General features: G+C 33.3%; 2 protein-coding genes across 2 annotated transcripts; both read left to right on the top strand.

Annotated features, from left to right (window-relative positions):
- The first annotated feature begins 4,168 nt into the window (after window positions 1-4,168).
- Window positions 4,169-8,834, top strand: LOC143534768 (putative LRR receptor-like serine/threonine-protein kinase At1g07650). The gene is made up of 9 exons (XM_077029181.1): window positions 4,169-4,559; window positions 4,640-5,025; window positions 5,174-5,369; window positions 5,554-5,694; window positions 5,997-6,115; window positions 6,213-6,423; window positions 7,102-7,342; window positions 8,164-8,314; window positions 8,391-8,834. Exons 1-9 carry the CDS (start codon window positions 4,448-4,450, stop codon window positions 8,706-8,708), a joined length of 1,875 nt encoding a protein of 624 aa, XP_076885296.1. The 5' UTR covers window positions 4,169-4,447; the 3' UTR covers window positions 8,709-8,834.
- A 4,149-nt stretch (window positions 8,835-12,983) lies between these two features.
- On the top strand, window positions 12,984-19,593 carry LOC143534764 (polyamine oxidase 2-like). Its single transcript, XM_077029178.1, has 10 exons — window positions 12,984-13,430; window positions 15,793-15,908; window positions 16,020-16,108; window positions 16,204-16,317; window positions 16,585-16,672; window positions 16,815-16,900; window positions 16,990-17,092; window positions 17,177-17,274; window positions 18,049-18,478; window positions 19,146-19,593. Exons 1-10 carry the CDS (start codon window positions 13,388-13,390, stop codon window positions 19,452-19,454), a joined length of 1,476 nt encoding a protein of 491 aa, XP_076885293.1. The 5' UTR covers window positions 12,984-13,387; the 3' UTR covers window positions 19,455-19,593.
- Window positions 19,594-22,350: the final 2,757 nt, after the last annotated feature.

Here is a 22,350-nt window from a genome sequence, read left to right as displayed (position 1 = left end):
ACTTCAAAGTTAAACATGTTTGAGTTAGAGAAAATATGTAGTTTTGTCGTCCGATTTGACTAGAACAAACAAGTACAACCACTCCTCTTCGATTATTATTGATCAAACCACACAAAATAAACTGAATACAATGAGTTTTTAGGATATCTCGTCTTTCAGAACACCATATCCATCATTTCACCGAGCTTCACATATGAATTTGAGTTTTCCGGCGACTTGCAGGTTTCCGGCGAACACCATATCCATCATTTCACCGCCCACCGCCCCAAAACCACAACCCCCGCCGCCACCAGTGTCTCACCCAGCCACCTTCCGGGATCGCCTGCGTGCCGAAAAATCGAGTTGCAGGTTTAGCCCTGCTTGCGGTGCGCACATATGATGTATATATGTGTGAACCATCGGGTGGGCAAAAGTGAAATTGCACTAATTTTGACGTTATTTTACTAATCTCGTGAAAATAACGTTAAAAGTGACGGATGGTTAATCAGGCATCATGTAGTGGCGTTGATAGCTGAAAGATAAGGGTACATGCACCGATCAGCCGGTGTCCCGATGATTGAGTGCTATGTGCCTTATGTCCAAGGCTTGATGCAAAACTACTATCGAGCCGGGGGTCTCACCGGAAGCAGTCTCTCTATCCCTATGGGGTAGAGGTAAGGCTGCCTACATCTTACCCTCCTCAGACCCTACCATAGCTTTGCTATTGGTGGGATATACTGAGTACGATGATGATGATGATATGATGAGGTTTCCGGCGAGCACCATCTTCATCATATCTCCACCGGTTCACAATCTTCATGATCTCCATCACCTTTTTACACCTCTGAACCATCTCCACTTTCTGAAAGACGAGATAGTCGGAAAACTCAAATTCGCCGAAAAAAAGGGGTCGCCGGAAAAACGAGGTCAACAGAAATGGAGGTTGTGTGTTAAAAATAAAATTTATGTTTTACCCCCTCAACTAATTTGAATGACATTTTTAGTCCAAAACATTAACGAGGTTAGTGTCCATTTAGACGGGGCAGTGGTACAGGAAAATAGGGTGAAAGTTGGGAGTGGTGGGTGACAAATCGAAAGTTGGGAGTGTTATCTACCAATGAGGGAAAGTTGGGAGTATTAAAAACCAATATCCCTATTTAATATAGTTACAATATTGGTCTTTCAATTATAATTAAACTCAAAGAATAATTACAACAATAACCCTTAATCTATTACCTATATATTATTTTAATTTTCACTTTTAACCCAAATTCCCTATTTAATAAAACCAATATCCCTATTTAATATAGTTACAATATTGGCCTTTCAATTATAATTAAACTCAAAGAATAATTACAACAATAACCCTTAATCTATTACCTATATATTATTTTAATTTTCACTTTTAACCCAAATTCCCTCATAATTTTTAAACGTTAATAACTTTTTCATACTTTAATATTTTATTTTTTTTTAAATTACACCATGAAAACGATCATATTTTTATCTTTAATTTGCTTATGATATTGTCATAGTTTTTTTCAGTTAAAAAAATACATTTTATGTAGGTGTATTTGCGGTCTGGTTTTGATGGTTTTAAATTGAACTGTGAACCAAACCTTTTGTAACAGTTTTTTGTCGTCGAAAACCAAGACAGAACTTTTGAAAATCGAAAACAATTAGCCAAAAGTGAAAGAAAAAAAATCAACAATCAAGTCAAACTGATGAACGGGTTTACGGTTTCAAACCGAACAATAAACACCCATAAACTTATTACGTGATTACCAAGGTTTGCGTTTCCCGCTGCATGGCGCGGGCACCCATCTAGTATCTTTTGATATTCAAAATATAATTACGTTTATATGGCCATTAACTAGTAAGCTTTAGCTAAACTGGTATTGAGAAGGAAATAAAAATTTAGATGGATGACTGTAAGGTCTTAAATTCAAATATGATCTCAATCGGGTTTTTCTGCAGGCTACCAAGCACTGTATGTGATCCCAGGCAACCAAAAAAACCGAATTGAAGCAATAGCCGACGATTAATTTTTCGAATTTATGTTTCGGTTACCCATTTTTTTTTTAAAAAAAAAGAAAACTGAACTGAACGTATTGTTGATGATGAAGATTATGAAGATGATGAAAACCTGGACGAAACTTTAACTTTGAAAATAAATAAAATGATTAATGAAGATCGAGACTAAACTTTTAGGTGGTGCTTGTTTTTAGAGAAAAGTTCTTCTCTGTATCTTTTATCAGCACCGGGCAGACCGCGTGCAGATGTGGTGGTACGCAGTGTGTTTGTTTATTCGAAAACATTTCATTTCTCTAATACGTTCTTACAAGCTTAAAATCATTATTTTCATTTTTGAAACTTTTTTTTCAATGTCTACACAAAATAAAGAAAAAAACCGACTATAACCGAATCGAAACAGAAAAAACAAAAACCATCGGTTTGTATATTAAAAAAACCAATTACTTTGGTTGCGATTTCACTTAGTAACCGAACCGAACCGAACCGAACGAAACCAAACCCCTAACATACGTTTATATGAAAAGTTAACCGTGCAAGCAGCTCATCGGCGATAATGTTTCCGAGTGTGACGATGCTAACCGCCGGTGCAACGGTTATTACTCACCGGCGGTCAAGAACGACGGTGTGCTTAGGTTCACGAGTAGATGCTAACCAGTTACGAGATCAATTAGAACAGATTCAATTAGAGGCATTAAACACCAGAGCTAAAGGTACTTAATATTAATATTAATAATATTAACACGTTCTGAACTCTAGGGTTTTGACAATTGAATCATTTCTACTTATACATATATGGTGATGATATATCTGTTGCTAATAGACATACATTACAATATACTACTTAGTGTTGTAGAATTTGCTACTAGCGATTAGTAGGGATTAATCGGATTGGAATTTTATATGCAATGCTTCAAAATTATATATCTAATATATATATATATATATATATATATATGTATATATATATATATATATATATATGTATATACTAGAAGGGTGCCCGCGCGATGCAGCGGGTGTTTGAACATAAACTATGGTAATCAGGTAACAATTCTGGGAGTTCATGGTTCGGTTTGAAACCTTACAACCGTTTAAATCGGTCATCGGTTAGGTTAACGATTGGTTTTTTCTTTAACTTTCGGTTTCAATTTTCTACAGTTTAGTTACTATTTTTGATGACAAATAAGTTACTAATAGTTTGGCTCGCATGTTTAACTTAAACCATCAAAACCGGCCTTGAACACTCATATGTAACATGTTGATTTTTTTAATTGAAAAAAACTCCAACAATATCTTACTCAAATTAAAGAGAATAAAATGCATGTTTTTATGGTGCAACCTTTTTAAAAAAATATTAACGTACGAAAAAGTTATATCGATTTAAAAATCATGGGGGAAAGTTGGTTTACAATTAAAATAATTAATAATAAATGGTTAAAGATGAGGAGACAAAATTGTAAGTATTCTTTCATTTAATAAAAGTTTAGGGTGAAAATTTGTAAATATATTAGATGAATTGAAGGTTCAAGTGAAATTATGATTGAAAGTCCATTTTGCCCTTCTTTATTATGTTTTGTAGTTGTACCATGTGTTGATTATGTTGTAAATTACTTAAAACTAAAGCGTCTTAATTTGCCCACCTTTGGTATATATATAATATTATATATAGTATAGATACACACAAAAACAAAATTTGATACATTATTTTTCAAAATAAGTATAATTTTTCAAGATTTTGAACATTTTTTGAGTGAAATTCAACTTATTTATTGACTGGTTTTGACTAGTCTTGACCAAACCAAGACTGAACCAGTTTAACACTTAGTAGGGATGTGCGTGGTTCGGTGTGGGCTAAAGCCGAAACTTTGGTTTTTGGACTTTTTGAAAACTGTTCAGTTTCGTGTTTTTCGATTTCGTTTTGGTTTGGGTTCGGTTTTTTTGTATTTGACATCTGACCTTGAAAATAATGGGCCGGAAAAAAAGGCCCCAAATTAATTAATAACTAACTGATTATTTTACATTTGGGCTAGTATATCTGAGTTACATATTTATTACATTCTTGTAAGTTACTTAAAATAAAATATTTAGATAGTAATAATTCACACTTTTTTTCATTATACCCTTAATTACCTTTGCAAAAATTCAAGTTTCTTTTAAATGCAAAGGCAACATTGACATTTTACTATCTAAAAACTACATTAATTACACACATCTTAAATTGAGTTTTTCTTTTTGGTGTATAGACAATTATTTTGAGATGGAGAGAGTTTATATGACATGGAAAAACCGATATATACAGCCTCAAGGGACCAGGCAGTTAGCACCAGAAACACGGGTCTAACTGGGCCTTAGAGAGGTATGGGACCGGGCCTAACTTAATATTCAAGGTGGGCCCAGGACCGCCCGGGAGCTCACACGAATCACATCAAGTTATATGTATCCATCAAAACTACATAGTGATTTCTTTGTCTTGTATTTCTTATGCAGAAACAATATTCCTCCATGTCTCATGAAAGATTTTCCATGTACTAAATCGAGAAAACAGCGTAAGTAAAGTTATTTACATCACTACATACAAATCAACCCTCACCTCATCTCTTCATTAAAATGTCATCTTTTGCATCAGAAATCTATTCTCTTTACATAAATTGTGGTGGCAAAGAAGTAAACATCAACAACACCATCAAATATGAATCCGATACAGAAAGCAAAGGCGCCTCAACATATTACTATGATAGAGATTGGGCATTTAGCAGCACAGGAAACTTCTTAGATGATGACCATGATTCTGATGTTTATATTCTTTCCAACACATCTAGGCTCCGTAATATTCCCAGAAATGAGACAGAATTGTACACGTCAGCACGCACCACTGCTATTTCTCTTACTTATTATGGATTGTGCCTTATGAATGGGAACTATACGGTTAAACTCCACTTTGCAGAGATTGTTTTCACCCAAGATAACACATTTAACAGTCTCGGGAAGCGTGTATTCGATGTTTACGTGCAGGTAAGTCCACTTTGAATATAATAATAGGGTAATTGCATAAATTTGTAACCAAATTGTTTCAAAAGGTTTGAATTAAGGTAACCTTAGCCAGTTATTAGTCTTCATATCAAGAAAGAAAGTTAACATTTTCTACGAAATTTCAATGCAGGGAGAGTTGAAACTAAAGGATTTTGATATAGTACAAGAGGCTGGAGGTACGGGGAAGCCCGTTATAAAGAGTTACATGGTTGATGTGAAGAATAATACACTCAAAATTCAACTTTTCTGGGCTGGAAAAGGCACTATTGGAATTCCTCTTAGAGGAAGTTACGGTCCACTCATATCAGCTATATCAGTTGAACCGAGTAAGTATTTTCCCATATCTGATTTCACCAACTTTTTATTATTAAGATTAAAGATTGCATAAACCCAACAAAAAGATGAATAGAAATGTATGCTTTGACTTTTGAAGTCAAAGTTGGCATTCAGAAGTTGGCTTACAATGTTATAATGTCGCTCATTGTCCTTTCATTACCTTCTTTCATACAGATTTTAAGCCACCAGATTTTAGAAAAAAGATTGATCTTCGTTTAGTAGTCGCTGCGGCTGGTGGACTGTTTTGTGTGTTTTTAATCATTTTTATCTTGTGGAGAAAAGGCTACATTATGGGCAAAAATGCAGCAGATAAAGGTGTGTATATTTTGTTATCTTCTGAGGTCTGATTGCTTAAGAGTAGGTTGCTCTTATTTCGAATGAGTTGCATCAAAAGCTTGACACACACTCTCCTAAGTCGTTTTATAATCAAAGATTTATATAACGATTGGAATAAACTAGCAGTTAAACACATTTATAGACTTCTAAAACAGTGGACATATAACTGTCAGCAGCGAGTCAATCCAACCCGTTATGCAACCCACCTATATTTCCACCTCTAATTCTTTTCTAACGATTACATATTGCAGCAACTAATCACAAGACTTATTGTTTAACAGAGCTTAAAGGTCTAGATCTACAAACAGGAATATTCACTCTAAGGCAGATTAAAGCAGCAACCAACAACTTTGATCCATCAAACAAGCTTGGAGAAGGTGGTTTTGGTGCAGTTTACAAGGTAATATTATCATGTTATACTTTTAGTTGATCAAAACACAAGTACAAAAACACAGCATTTTATTTTCTTGTGTTACTAAATACCATATATTATGTAGGGTCGATTGTTGGACGGAACAATAATCGCTGTGAAACAACTATCATCAAAGTCAAAACAAGGCACCCGTGAATTTGTCAATGAGATTGGCATGATTTCAGCACTGCAACATCCGAATCTTGTCAGACTATATGGATGCTGTGTTGAAGGGAACCAGTTGTCTTTAATTTATGAGTACATGGAAAATAACTGCGTATCTCGTGTTATTTTTGGTAAGCTTAAAAGTATTGATTAGCAGAGATGCTATGGACGGGTTGGAGTAGCGGGTTATAACATAATATATATTATTTAGTTATTTTTAACATAATTATATATAATAATTATTAGATAGAATATATTTAATATATCAAATAAAAGTTATATTACTAATAGGCTCGTTTGGGCTTGCGAGCTTGCTCGAGCACGGTAATTGAAGCTCCAGCTTGGGCTCTTTATTAAATAACCTTATTTTTAGCTCCGAGCTCATTTAAGCTCAGGTCAATTCAAAATTTTAGCAAGCCGATCTTGAATAGCTCATGAGCGGCTTTGCTTGTTTACATACCTAGGAAGGTGTAAGAAAAGGGGGACGGAACTCTAAACATGTCATTTTTTGGTACAGCTCAAAACAGGGCCGGGTTGACCACCAAAATTTTTTTTTGTCCGTTTTTAATTATCTTTTTTGCAACTACTTCAGAGTATTCTTACAAAATCTTTTCTCCTATTTGACCCAATCCCCTTTCATCGAAATCTTTTATTTGACCCGTTTGAGATAAAGCACAATCCAAATAAATCAATTCCCAAGTAAATGGGTAGACATTTCCAACTCTATAATAATCATCAAATTATTTGTAAAAAGAAACATATTGTTCACACTGATGTGGAAAATCCAATGTTGTGATTAAATTCTACAGGGCGAGACAAAGTGTCGAAAGCAAAGCTGACATGGCCCGTGAGGTTGAAAATATGCATAGGGATAGCCCGAGGTTTGCTTTACCTTCATGAAGAATCACAACTGAAAATTGTGCATAGAGATATCAAGACTAGCAATGTTTTGCTTGATAAAAATCTCAATGCAAAAATATCTGATTTTGGTTTGGCAAAGCTCAATGATGATGGAAATACACACATCAGCACTCGTATTGCAGGAACAATGTATGTTTTTAATTACAAATGTATACGTGTCAAAATTGGTTCGGGTTGAAATGGGCAATCTTTTTGTTCTGGTCAAAACAAATCGGGTCGAGTTAGGTTTACCCACAAACACTTCTTTCTCCATTATGATTACAAAAAACATATTCTCTTAAAAAAAATATCTAACTCTTTGAATAAAAACTGTTTAGGAGGTTCTGAGTATTAAACACAGTTTGGGGGACTTTCAACTCTATTTGGGGTATAAACGAGCAGGGTTGCTTGAGCTCAAGCTGGAGCTCGGCCCGTTTCGAGCTGTATTCAACTCGGGTTCAGCTTGACTTGACTAGTTTATTACTTATTAATAATTTTTATTCATATATAATTATTTTTTGCACATTTTTAATTATAGTTTTTATATATTTTTAAGGAAAAAATTTATACAATACATATTATATTATTTAGTTATCTTATATATTTGATAAATAAATAACAGTTGTAGAAATATCAAGCTCGTTTAGGCTCGTGAGCCAATGTGGCTCAATAACTTAAGCTCGGGCTTGGATTCGTTTATTAAACAACCTGATTTTTAAGCTCGAGCTCGTTAAAACCTGGCTCGATTCAAGCTTTTAGCAAGCTGATCTCGAGTAGCTCACGAGCGACTTGGCTCATTTACACCCCTGAGCCTACTACACTCATTTGAGATTAAACAAAGACCGAATCAACTCATTTATAACTTAAGGATACGGTAGAAATTGTCACCTCCAATTTTCTGTTACATAATAGTCAATAACTGTGCTTTAGTTATCATATTTATTTACGTTATTTAAATTTTTGGTTTTCAGAGGTTATATGGCTCCAGAGTATGCCATGCGTGGGTATTTGACTCCCAAGGCAGATGTTTATAGTTTCGGAATCGTGGCGCTAGAAATTGTTAGTGGAAAAAGTAACACCAACTACATGCCAAAAGAAGACTTCGTTTACCTTCTCGATTGGGTAAAATAACTACCAACTAAAACCTGATACTCTTTGACCCAAAAAGTCAAACTGTAACACGTGTGTTGTTTTGTAGGCATATGTTTTACAAGAAAGAGGAAGCTTATTAGACCTGGTTGATCCAGACTTAGGGTCCGAATATTCATCCGAGGAAGCAATGACGGTTCTGAACGTTGCCCTTTTATGCACAAATGCATCACCGACGCTTAGACCAACCATGTCACAAGCGTTGAACATGCTAGAGGGTCGAAGCAGTGTTCAAGATTTGCTATCGGACCCGGGGTTTTCAACTGTAAACCCGAAGTTTAAGGCCTTAAGAAATCACTTTTGGCAGAATCCTGGTGAAACCCTCACCATGAGTAATGACCCGAGTACCGAGTCGTTGCTCCCTTAACATAGGTATCTAAAAATTGTAGGAAAAACAACTAACAAGCATGCAAATGTGTAATTTATTGTGTATAAGACAATAAGTACTCATTATGTAAGAAGGTGCAAGTAATAAGAGTCAAAACTTATCAAAGGATGATTTAGACTAGCAGAGTCAAAACTTATCAAAGGATGATTTATATAAACACTATGATATTATCTATCAGTCCGATAATGGGCATCGACATGTAGTTTAGCTTGGAACACTGGTGGCTAGGGTGTCGGAGAGTGTGTCATTTATGCTACTAGAGTTTCTGAGAGTGGGTTGTTTTCTGCTATTAAATTCAGATAAAAACATGTTTTTGCTTGTGTTTTTGATTACTATTGATATAAAACGTTTTGAATGGACCATTGCGTTGACAAGGGTTTCGGGTTGTTTTCTGCTATTAAATTCAGATAAAAACATGTTTTCGCTTGTGTTTTTGATGACTATTGTTAGAAAATGTTGTGAATGACATTGCGTAGACAAGGGTTTCGGAGAGTAGATTGTTTTTGTAGAGAGACCGTCTCTAGAGAAACCCCCAGCTCCAAAACAAATAACAAACATACAAAACTGAAACTATAAAATAGGAAATGAAATAAAATAGTATTAGATGTAACATTGTAAACAACATATGAACATATAAATATATAATCAGAAAGACAATCACTTGTAAAGTCCACATAAAGTGTAGATTGTAGAAGAATCTAAGCTTCTAAGACAAAGTTAAGATACAAAACGTCCTACATGTCCTCTGATATGTGCAATTTGAGCAAAACCTGTCTAATCTACTCATCCCAAATCAGTTTGGGCCTACTATACACCTCCATACTACAATGAGTGTTTTCACTGCTCTAATATCGACTGTTTATAAATTAACGGGTTGACTTGGTTAGGTCTTTTTTACTCGTCAAATGAGTAATTGGACAAAATGTCAAATCTGTCAAGAGTCATCCAAAAAAATATCTTTAATTTTTATTTTATAAAATTATTTCCAAAATTTAATTATTTCCAATTTCCACTAAATGTAACGTAAGCTTATTTTACTCAACAATAATCCTTAAATTGTGGAAGATAAAGCGTTACAAGTGGAATGATTCTTTGTATTTAAATATGACATAGATATGGATCATTACTTATAAACTATTGAACTTAAAACATATTATAAACTATTAAACTTAAAACATAGGTGGTCCTATGAAGGTGAATGGTATATACATCGGACCATTATCCATAATAAAATATATGCATAGATGGATTCTTCGTATCGAATATAGCGTAACATGAGATCATTAACCATTAACTCTAGGTTTTGATCCACCCAAAATATTTGTATATTTATTTTTTTACTAAAGACTAATGTTGTGTTCTCAAGTTCATTTATGAAAAGAAAAGTAAGAAAATTTTTTTTTTCTCTTCTTATCTTTTATTTTGGTATCATCTCTTTCTCTTCACCTTATTTTCCTTCCAAATCTTTCCAATTTGGGAAGACACAAATTTTTTATTTTACTCATCATTTTCTCTTTACTCATCTCCTTTTCTTTCTTTTAATGAAACTCGGGAACACCTCTTTTAAATTTTCCTTCATTTTCTTTTCTTAAATGAAACTTGGGAACACAACATATTTTTTCCATCCCTCTTTTTCCTTCCATTTCCTCAATTAAATGAAACTCGGGAACACACCCTAATAGCAAGATAATGAGGGTAAAGTTAAAATACAAAGAGAGACAAAAATAAGAAGTGTGAGAAGGATTTGTGATTACACAAAAAATCACTTAAAAATAAATTCAAAAAAAATAATAACTCAAATATAAATAAAAAACGAAAAAAAAATTAAAAGTAAAATGTTTTCGCCATCATTCCCGTTCAAACGAAAAAAAATGATGAAAAAAAATTTACGACAAGACATAATGACGAGATCAAAGGCACAATAACACAATGCCGAACAAAATATAGCACAATGTTGAGTGATGTAACATAATATAAAGAAAAAATGACACAATGTCAAGAGAAAAAGACACAATCAATGAAGAAAACAAACTCAAAACACAATGATAAACAAAAAGACACAACGATTTTTTTTCACTCACCGTTTTTTTTTTAGAACGAGAAAGACGGTGGAAACATTTTTTTGTTTTTATTTCTTTTCTTTTTGTTATTAAATTTTGAGTTATGATTTTTTTATTATTATTTTTTCAATTTTTTGATGGTTTTTTTGTGTGGCTACAAATCCTTCTAATTTTTCTCATTTTTATTCCCCTCTATATACTAACTTGACCCGAATAATGAACCATCTTCTCTACTAAGTATAAATATATAGGAGTGACAATTCAAGCATGAATCAATAATCAAAAAATAAGAACAAAAGATTTAGCTAATTCTTAATAGTTATTAATTAGAAAAAAAAAACTTAAAACTGATTTACGTCTAGAATCTATAAGAACTAGATATCTCCAAATTCTACTCCACTACTAACACAAGTCGAGGTAAAATTTTGGTCATCAACGAGTTATAATTTGGGTTATGTAAAATGGCTTTATAGGTTTTGATCCATCCGTTTTATAGATGTTTGATTCTAATAATCATGGGAGTTTATTTGTTGAGTATAAAATAATAGTTGAACGATGAATCAGTAATCAGAAAAGAAGAACGAACGATTTGATTAACTCTTAATTGTTATTAATTAATCATAAAATCTTACTCAAAACTGATTTATATCGATATTTATATAAGGACAATAAATCTCATAATTTTACTCACTACTAATACAATTCAAAATTCAAAAGACAATATATATCTAATAGACACAATTAATTAAACAAATCTTGTTTAATAACCCTTTTAATAATCAAGTTGTAAACCAGCCGTCATGTTTGTAATAAATGGTTTATCAACCGTAAACAAATCGACCTTACAAATAACTTAACAAGTTATACACAACAATAAAAATAAAAATTGAAGCTTTTGTGTCTTATTCAAAATTTATTTCAAAATGACCCATGCGACGATAGACATTCCAAAAATAACTCTCATTTTAAAAATTCCCAAAATGGTTAGACCAAATTCCATCTTCACAATGACTATTCAAAGACCAATAGAAAGTTGATCTTGAATACGATTTGAGCTCAAAACTCATCATTAAAAATATGATTATTTCCCACCGTATGATTTTCCTTAAACGCCCAAACTAAACTTAAAAGTCAACACCAACCCAATTAAATTAACATAGTTTGACAAAATTATGATAACATGGCTCTTCAAAATTAGAAAAGACCGTAACCTAAGAATATTCACATTAAATCATTTATCTTCAAATCCAAAGTTACACTAAATAGCACTATTTTCTCTCTTCTTTTAACTAAATAATATTTTTTTATATCTTTATCATTAACATTTTTAATTTCATTCATTCACAACCACTTCCAAATTATATAAAAAAAATTACAGGGTGTGAACTTTAACTTTTCAAATATACAAAAAATCAATACATTTCTCTGTTCGTCACTCACAACATTATAAAAACTACACTCACAATTTTTGATGTATTAAATATGGATGCTCTAACACACAATAAAGACGTAATTTAAAAAGAAAATATCTTATTATTATTTGTCTAGCTATAGATATTTTATTTACAACCTATACATACATAATTATAATCCACAAAGATTATAGACCATATATTATATTAGCCCCAAGCCCCAAAGAGAAAATGGACCTACTAATAATACTTTATACATAATCTATTCATAATAATAATAATAATGATAATAATAACACCCAACATATACCTACTTTACAAAAACCTAACAAATCATGTCCTGTTTGCAGTATGTGCATATAATGTATATATGTGTGAATCTTCGGGTGGGCAAAAGTGAAATTGCACTAATTTTGACGTTATTTTACTAATCTCGTGAAAATAACGTTAAAAGTGGCGGAAGGTTAATCAGACATCATGTGGTGGCGTTGATAGCCGTAAGACAAGGGTACATGCACCAATCAGTCAGTGTCCCGATGATTGAGTGCTATGTTCCTTATATCCAAGGCATGATGTAAAACTACTATCGAGCCAGGGGTCTCAACGGAGCCTCTCCGTCCCTATGGGGTAGAGGTAAGGCTGTCTACATCTTATCCTCCTCAGACCCTATCATAGCTTTGCTATTGATGGGATATAATGAATATGACGACGACAACGACGAAAACCTAACAAATGCCACCACACAAACTCCTTAATATTATTCATTCTTCTTCTTCTATAAAAGAACCAGAGTAACAACGTGTATCAATTGATCTCTTCATCACACACACACACCAAACCCTAAATAAATCCCCAATTCCAAAACCAAATCAAATTAATCAATTTCATCGCAAGATCTTCCTGGGTTTTCATCTACCCGACCCGAATCGTAGATTCCGACCGTCAATTTCAGTTTCGGATCATACCCATTTCACCTAGGGTTTTTGAGTGATTTTGCAATACGCATGAGCTGGTCGGTGAATCTGGGGTCTAATTCGTCAAATTCAAACCATTTTATTACTTGTTTGCTTCTGTTCGTTGTTCATCACTTGCCGCAATTAACACCTGCTTCTTCCAATTTTCAATTTAATAAACCTTTGGATTATAGAAGTAGTCGGCTTAATTGGTTATTATTGTTTGGGTTGATATGGATTCAGGTGGAGACAAGCGTAATCGCCAATTGAAACAAGGTAGTTGCTTAAACCACTCTTCATTTTGCCTTAATTTTGTATTAATCTTGCATTTTTGTTTGCACTGATTTTGTATTAAATTGTCCTAATTTTGTACTAATTTTTGCTTTAATATTGCCTTAATTTTGTACTAATTTTGCACTGATTTTGCCCTAATTTTGTATTAATTTGTCCTAATTTTGTACTAATTTTTGTTTTAATTTTGCACTAATTTTGTACTAATATATTTTGCACTAATTTTGTACTAATTTTGCACTGATTTTGTACTAAGTTTGCTTTAGTTTTGTATTAACTTGCCTTAATTTTGTACTACTTTTGCACTGATTTTGCATTTAATTTGCCCTGATTTTGCTCCAATCTTGCACTGATTTTGTATTAATTTTCCCTGATTTTGCTCTAATTTTGCACTGATTTTGTATTAATGTGTCCTGATCTTGCTCTAATTTTGTATTAATTTACCCTAAATTTTGCACTAATTTTTCCTAATTTTGCACTAATTTTGTCTTAATTATGTACTAAATTTTCCTTAATTTTGATTTTGCGCTTATTTTGTCTTAATTATGTACTAAATTTTCCTTAATTTTGACGTTGCACTAATTTTTCTTTAGTTTTGATTTTTGCACTTATTTTGCTCTAAATTGGCACTAATTTTTCCTTTATTTTGATTTTAGTACTAATTCTGTCCTGCTTTTGCTCTAGTTTTTAGGGTTTTTTGTAATTTTGATTATAGTGTTTGATTGATTGTTGTATGTGAGAATTAAGATCAGAGTTAAGATTATAGTTAAGATTATAGTAGTGTTTTTATTTTATTTGAAACTGATATGAAGTTGTTTGATTTTTTGGGATAATAATTTAGTGTTCCTGTGGATCGAATTGAGAATCGGTGTAGCTGATGTAATATCATTGTTTCTGTCATGTGAGCATTCTAGCAGGTTCTGCATATATTTGTGAATAGGTTTTGCGTATTATAGGAAGTGGTTGAGAGTGATGGAGAGATAAACTGTTACCGTTCATCTGTATATTTTGGAAGACACCGTTCACCCCATTATTTTTTTAAGCGGTTGTGAGTGGAGGAGAGAGAAAAAGTAATGATAAAGATATAAAAAGTTATTATTTAATTGAAAAGGAGTCTCTAGAGAGAAAAGGCAGTGTTTTTTCTTGTAATTTTAGATACGAAATGTGGAACCTACTGTGAATACTCTAAAATGAATTAACTTTATAAAAGACTTTTTTAGTGTTCGGTAATGATTGTCGGTGTGTTTTCTATACATTCATGCATATGGGAATTAATGTTTTGTGGTTCCCACAATAACTAGTTTTTCACATATTATTATATGATTATATGCATGTGGCGTGGGTTCTACATGTGCCATTTGGGCTGTATGTTTTGTGTGCTGATCTTTCTGCAAGATTAATTATTGTTGTATGATTGGATTCTACTGCCACCACCTGTATGTACTTATATATGTATATAATGATTGCAACTGCTGTGCAAATGAATATTATTGTTTCTTATCATGTGGTTTTTAGCACTCATTTATGTTATTTGAGGAGAAAATGTTGAAGAAAGAAAAATATTGTAATTTCTTTTGCATCCGTATATCTTATGTTTATACAAAATTATAAATACACGCATATATATGCGTGCAGTAGGAACATATATATAAGGTAAGGATCCTAAGAGAACCCTTTGGAAATTGAGAACTTTGATAATCATTTTTAGCCACAAAAAAAACCTTAAAAAAATACTTCAAAAAATTATAAAACAAAAAAAAACAAAAATTTTAAAAAAGTAAAAAAAACCAAAATTCTTATATTTTATTCCGGTTTCATATATATAAAAAAACTTCGTATTATACACATGTGTATAATTTCATTTAGTCTCTAGTTACGTAATTTACACATATGTACATTATCATTTACCTTAAAGTGTACATATGTGTATAAAAAAAATGCACATATTATACATATGCGTATAATTTAGCTAAACCGAGACGTTTTTTTTATGAAACCGGGATGATAAATAAGAATTTTGATTTTTTTACTTTTTTCATTTTTGCGTTTTTTATGTTTTATGATTTTTTTTTTAATTTTTGGGTTTTTGTGGTCTAAAATGGTTCTCAAAGTTCTCAATTTCAAAGTAGTTCTCACATGATCCTATATATTTGTGATGTATCTGTATTGGACCTAATTTTTTTGGCCTACCTAACTGGCCAACTTAGAAAAATACAAATGTATTGTGTTTGTCTAATGACTTGTTATCGAACTTATATGTGACACTCGGTAATATTTAGGAGTTTGTCAATCTTTATAGCAATTCCACTGCCTGCATTCTAATTCTGTTTGTTATTCCTTAATATAGCAATCTGCTATTCAAACGTTGCATCAAGGCGTTCAGCTTCCCCATCTGTTATTGTGATTGGTAGTGGCTTTGCTGGCATATCTGCTGCTCGTGCACTTCATGATGCTTCATTTCAGGTACTCTAAACTTCAAAATAACATATCTTCTTCAGTTATTCTGATGTTAATATTATGTAGTGTCACATTTATAATAAAATTAACCATCTATTTTTATTGATGATTCTTCAGGTTACTGTACTTGAATCGCGTAACAGAATTGGTGGTCGAGTTTGTACGGATTACTCGTTTGGTTTTCCTGTGGACTTAGGTGCATCATGGTGAGAAAAGGCTTCATACACTCCACTATTTGCAATATACATAATACCATATTCAGAATTGTTAAATAATTTTATATTGATGTTAAATTTTGCAGGTTGCATGGGGTTGGTAATGAAAATCCTTTGGCACCAGTTATTGGAAGACTTGGACTGCCTTTATACCGGACCAGTGGTGACAACTCAGTGTTATATGACCATGATTTGGAGAGGTAACAGAGTTCATTTTTTTGATATTTAGTGTCTGTTGTTAAGTCTGTTTAAAGTTTGATCGTATGATAGTATACAGCAATCGTGTTTTTTTAAGCATTACAGAAGCAAAATAGCACGCTTGTTACAACTTACCCCCCCCCATTTCCCTGAATTAACTAATTCAAATGCTGTGAAAGACCTTCACAAGTTTTTTAATTAATAAATTATCAAGTTCATAATTTTGTTGTTTGTTGATGTATCGTTTAATAATCTTTAATGTTCTTCAGCTATGCTTTGTTTGATATGGATGGAAATCAAGTCCCTCAAGAATTAGTCTCACAGGTTGGAAAAACATTCGAGGCCATATTGGAAGAGGTATGCAGTCTCTCTCTCTATCTCTATGGTTTATTTTCTTCAGAAGAAAAATGAAAAAAAGAAGTTATTTTATATGTAATTTCAGTTTTACCTTTCTTTTTTTTATATATTTTGTTCATTATTGTTTTCTTCATGTTTGCAGACTAATAAAGTGCGGGAAGGAATCACTGAAGACATGTCTATACTGCAAGCAATATCAATTGTGTTAGAAAGAAACCCAAAACTAAGGTATGTTTATTTATTTTATTGTCTTTAGTGTCTTTAGAGTTAAATAATTAGGTTTCATTATTTATGTATATATTTACAATTTGTTATAGGCTGGAGGGGCTTCCTTATAAGGTGTTACAGTGGTACTTGTGTAGAATGGAAGGTTGGTTTGCTGCAGATGCTGAAACCATATCTCTTCAATGCTGGGACAAGGCATGTTTATTTATTTATTTATTTTTATCATAAGCAAATCTTTATTTTTATAAAATATGTTATCGTGTTATTTTAATTGAGCAGGAAGAATTGCTTCCCGGTGGGCATGGGCTTATGGTGCGGGGTTATAGTCCGGTTATACACACACTTGCCAAAGGCCTCGACATCCGATTAGGTCACAGGTAAGACGTAATGTTATCGGGTATGTAAACGAATGGAACAACAAACACAAATAGGGCATGGTGGTGACGTGGTGTTTGTTTGTTTAACTTTAACTAACAAACGATTGAGCACAGACACTTAAACGAACGGGGTTGTCTTGTTCGTGTTCGTTAAGAAATGAACGTGCTCGTTTATGTTCGTTCATTTGTTTTCTTAACATAGATGAAAGAACGTAACTGCTCAAACACAAAACTAAAAAGAACGTGAAAAACAATCCGCCGGGGTTAAAAAATAATAAAACTATACTAACTTTTAGTGGGTGATATTTTAATTCCATAAACCAAGACTAAATTGTAATGAGCCTAAAAAATTTGAATGACTATATAGACGAACTTAAACAGGCGTAAACTGACGATAATAAATGAACGAACATAAACAAAATTAAATGTATGAACTTAAATGAACACTCACAAACTGATTAACATAAATGAACAAAATTGTTCATGTTCATCCGTTTATTAAAGAAAAGGACATATACGAACTTCCCCACCAAACGATTCACCAACCGGTTCAATTCGTTTACAGACCAATAGAAGGTTGTATGCTATTCCAAGTTACACACTTGGCGACTTTCATCTTAATTTTTTTTATCTGACCAATTTTAGATGGAACACAACCTAAATCGATCTGTTTGTGTGGAAAGTGATCAAATTGGCGCTTTTATTTAAAAAGAATCTTTTTACTAAGTTGTTTTGTGACCTTTAACTTACATCTTTTTTGTCCTATTCACAAAGGGTTACAAAGATTAACAGGCGTAAAAACGGCGTGAAGGTAACTATTGTAAACGGGACCACATTTTTTGCTGACGCCGCCATTATTGCGGTACCACTTGGCGTTTTAAAGTCAAATTTAATAAAATTTGAACCAAGACTGCCCCAGTGGAAAGAACAAGCCATCGCTGACCTTGGAGTGGGAATTGAGAACAAAATAATATTGCATTTTGACCGAGTTTTTTGGCCAAATGTTGAGTTTTTAGGAGTAGTTTCAGAGACTTCTTATGGATGTAGTTACTTTCTTAATCTTCACAAGGCGACAGGTCACCCTTTGTTAGTTTATATGCCTGCAGGACAGCTGGCGAAAGACATTGAGAAGTTATCAGATGAAGCCGCTGCTAATTTTGCCTTTGTACATCTAAAAAAGATTCTTCCTGATGCTTCTACCCCGGTAATCTCTCTTTCCTGTCGCTTACTTACATTATACTAATCATATTTAAAAATTCGGTTTTCTAAAAGGAAAAAGATAATGACTTTATGTATAACAAGTATGTCATGTTTTACATGATTAAGTCTTTAAATTTATAAAATAAAAAAAACAGGTCGATTTTTTGGATCAAGTTCCTATACTTTATATAAACTTTAAAGTACCGTTATCTTAAGTTTTACATGATTAATTTTTTTTTTGGATTTGACTGAGAATAATTTAGGATGCTGTATGCATTATATTCTCTTTTTCAGTTTTCGTTCTGGTTTCAGTACGGTTCGGTTTATGCATTTGAGCTTGAAAAATTTAGGCCAAAAAAAAAAGTTCGCCAAAAATAATGAATTTAGGTGTAAATAGTTTTGTTATTTGGTAACTAATTGATTATTATACATTTGGCCAGAAATATTTGAGTTACATATTTATTAAATTCTTATAGATTATTTCAAATAAAAAACAAAAGTATAGAAATTCGGTTCGGTGTTTTCGGTTTTTATAAAAAATAAAACCAAACCGTCAGTCTTTGTTTCTGTTTAGATTTTTTGGTTTCGGATCGGTTTTTTCGGTTTCTTGCACAACCCTAATTAGCTCTGGTAGACCACAAATTCTTAATATGACTTTTTTTTAAATGCAGATTCAACATCTCGTTTCTCGTTGGGGTAGTGATGTGAACTCACTCGGGTCATATAGCTACGATGCAGTAGGAAAACCCCATGATCTGTATGAAAAGCTAAGGATCCCTGTAGATAACTTATTCTTTGCAGGGGAAGCAACAAGTGCTGACTACCCTGGTTCAGTACATGGTGCGTACCACACCGGTCAGATGGCTACAGAGGACTGCAGAGTGCGCGTTCAAGGGTATGGTGAGCTTGATATTCTCCACCCGGCTATGGGTGGTGAGGACGCCCCCGCGTCTGTCCCGTTGTTGATATCGCGTATCTAAATGGTAGTAAAGATTTGGTGTGGTAAAGGAGGTTTAATATTATGGACATGAGTAATAAAAGTTTTATGTGGAGTAATGAGTGTGGATGGTTTTGTTATTATGGAATGGTATGAACTTTGAGACTTAGAACTTGCTAGTATATGTTTATAATGCAATAATGAACTTGGTGGTGTGTTTAATTTGGATTTTGTATCGTGGTGTGTTGACATATAGTCAGTCATTTAGCTGTCTTTGGAGGTCCTGTGCGTCGTTCAGGCGAATTTGGCGCTTGTTTAGACACGATAAGACCTTACTAGCAAAAAAAAGGTACGCCATACAATTTGGGAAGGTATTAGTCGACATATTTCGACTTCAAAGTTAAACATGTTTGAGTTAGAGAAAATATGTAGTTTTGTCGTCCGATTTGACTAGAACAAACAAGTACAACCACTCCTCTTCGATTATTATTGATCAAACCACACAAAATAAACTGAATACAATGAGTTTTTAGGATATCTCGTCTTTCAGAACACCATATCCATCATTTCACCGAGCTTCACATATGAATTTGAGTTTTCCGGCGACTTGCAGGTTTCCGGCGAACACCATATCCATCATTTCACCGCCCACCGCCCCAAAACCACAACCCCCGCCGCCACCAGTGTCTCACCCAGCCACCTTCCGGGATCGCCTGCGTGCCGAAAAATCGAGTTGCAGGTTTAGCCCTGCTTGCGGTGCGCACATATGATGTATATATGTGTGAACCATCGGGTGGGCAAAAGTGAAATTGCACTAATTTTGACGTTATTTTACTAATCTCGTGAAAATAACGTTAAAAGTGACGGATGGTTAATCAGGCATCATGTAGTGGCGTTGATAGCTGAAAGATAAGGGTACATGCACCGATCAGCCGGTGTCCCGATGATTGAGTGCTATGTGCCTTATGTCCAAGGCTTGATGCAAAACTACTATCGAGCCGGGGGTCTCACCGGAAGCAGTCTCTCTATCCCTATGGGGTAGAGGTAAGGCTGCCTACATCTTACCCTCCTCAGACCCTACCATAGCTTTGCTATTGGTGGGATATACTGAGTACGATGATGATGATGATATGATGAGGTTTCCGGCGAGCACCATCTTCATCATATCTCCACCGGTTCACAATCTTCATGATCTCCATCACCTTTTTACACCTCTGAACCATCTCCACTTTCTGAAAGACGAGATAGTCGGAAAACTCAAATTCGCCGAAAAAAAGGGGTCGCCGGAAAAACGAGGTCAACAGAAATGGAGGTTGTGTGTTAAAAATAAAATTTATGTTTTACCCCCTCAACTAATTTGAATGACATTTTTAGTCCAAAACATTAACGAGGTTAGTGTCCATTTAGACGGGGCAGTGGTACAGGAAAATAGGGTGAAAGTTGGGAGTGGTGGGTGACAAATCGAAAGTTGGGAGTGTTATCTACCAATGAGGGAAAGTTGGGAGTATTAAAAACCAATATCCCTATTTAATATAGTTACAATATTGGTCTTTCAATTATAATTAAACTCAAAGAATAATTACAACAATAACCCTTAATCTATTACCTATATATTATTTTAATTTTCACTTTTAACCCAAATTCCCTATTTAATAAAACCAATATCCCTATTTAATATAGTTACAATATTGGCCTTTCAATTATAATTAAACTCAAAGAATAATTACAACAATAACCCTTAATCTATTACCTATATATTATTTTAATTTTCACTTTTAACCCAAATTCCCTCATAATTTTTAAACGTTAATAACTTTTTCATACTTTAATATTTTATTTTTTTTTAAATTACACCATGAAAACGATCATATTTTTATCTTTAATTTGCTTATGATATTGTCATAGTTTTTTTCAGTTAAAAAAATACATTTTATGTAGGTGTATTTGCGGTCTGGTTTTGATGGTTTTAAATTGAACTGTGAACCAAACCTTTTGTAACAGTTTTTTGTCGTCGAAAACCAAGACAGAACTTTTGAAAATCGAAAACAATTAGCCAAAAGTGAAAGAAAAAAAATCAACAATCAAGTCAAACTGATGAACGGGTTTACGGTTTCAAACCGAACAATAAACACCCATAAACTTATTACGTGATTACCAAGGTTTGCGTTTCCCGCTGCATGGCGCGGGCACCCATCTAGTATCTTTTGATATTCAAAATATAATTACGTTTATATGGCCATTAACTAGTAAGCTTTAGCTAAACTGGTATTGAGAAGGAAATAAAAATTTAGATGGATGACTGTAAGGTCTTAAATTCAAATATGATCTCAATCGGGTTTTTCTGCAGGCTACCAAGCACTGTATGTGATCCCAGGCAACCAAAAAAACCGAATTGAAGCAATAGCCGACGATTAATTTTTCGAATTTATGTTTCGGTTACCCATTTTTTTTTTAAAAAAAAAGAAAACTGAACTGAACGTATTGTTGATGATGAAGATTATGAAGATGATGAAAACCTGGACGAAACTTTAACTTTGAAAATAAATAAAATGATTAATGAAGATCGAGACTAAACTTTTAGGTGGTGCTTGTTTTTAGAGAAAAGTTCTTCTCTGTATCTTTTATCAGCACCGGGCAGACCGCGTGCAGATGTGGTGGTACGCAGTGTGTTTGTTTATTCGAAAACATTTCATTTCTCTAATACGTTCTTACAAGCTTAAAATCATTATTTTCATTTTTGAAACTTTTTTTTCAATGTCTACACAAAATAAAGAAAAAAACCGACTATAACCGAATCGAAACAGAAAAAACAAAAACCATCGGTTTGTATATTAAAAAAACCAATTACTTTGGTTGCGATTTCACTTAGTAACCGAACCGAACCGAACCGAACGAAACCAAACCCCTAACATACGTTTATATGAAAAGTTAACCGTGCA

This window comes from Bidens hawaiensis, unplaced genomic scaffold (assembly GCF_021521415.1).
Source record: "Bidens hawaiensis isolate Kalapana, Puna unplaced genomic scaffold, B.hawaiensis_p1.1 tig00010302_1, whole genome shotgun sequence".
In the NCBI taxonomy this organism is placed as follows: Eukaryota; Viridiplantae; Streptophyta; class Magnoliopsida; order Asterales; family Asteraceae; genus Bidens; species Bidens hawaiensis.
Note: the sequence above shows the minus strand (reverse complement) of the source record. Positions and strands in the feature narration are given on the sequence as shown.

Bases quoted from the DNA above. Each gene is read 5' to 3' on its own strand.
- LOC143534764 (XM_077029178.1), top strand. From the start codon at position 13,388: ATGGATTCAGGTGGAGACAAGCGTAATCGCCAATTGAAACAAG. The intron at 13,431-15,792 runs GTAGTTGCTTAA...TCCTTAATATAG, and splicing joins TAATCGCCAATTGAAACAAG to CAATCTGCTATTCAAACGTT. The intron at 17,093-17,176 runs GCATGTTTATTT...TTAATTGAGCAG, and splicing joins CTCTTCAATGCTGGGACAAG to GAAGAATTGCTTCCCGGTGG.
- LOC143534768 (XM_077029181.1), top strand. From the start codon at position 4,448: ATGTATCCATCAAAACTACATAGTGATTTCTTTGTCTTGTATTTCTTA. The intron at 4,560-4,639 runs GTAAGTAAAGTT...CTTTTGCATCAG, and splicing joins TACTAAATCGAGAAAACAGC to AAATCTATTCTCTTTACATA. The intron at 5,370-5,553 runs GTAAGTATTTTC...TCTTTCATACAG, and splicing joins AGCTATATCAGTTGAACCGA to ATTTTAAGCCACCAGATTTT.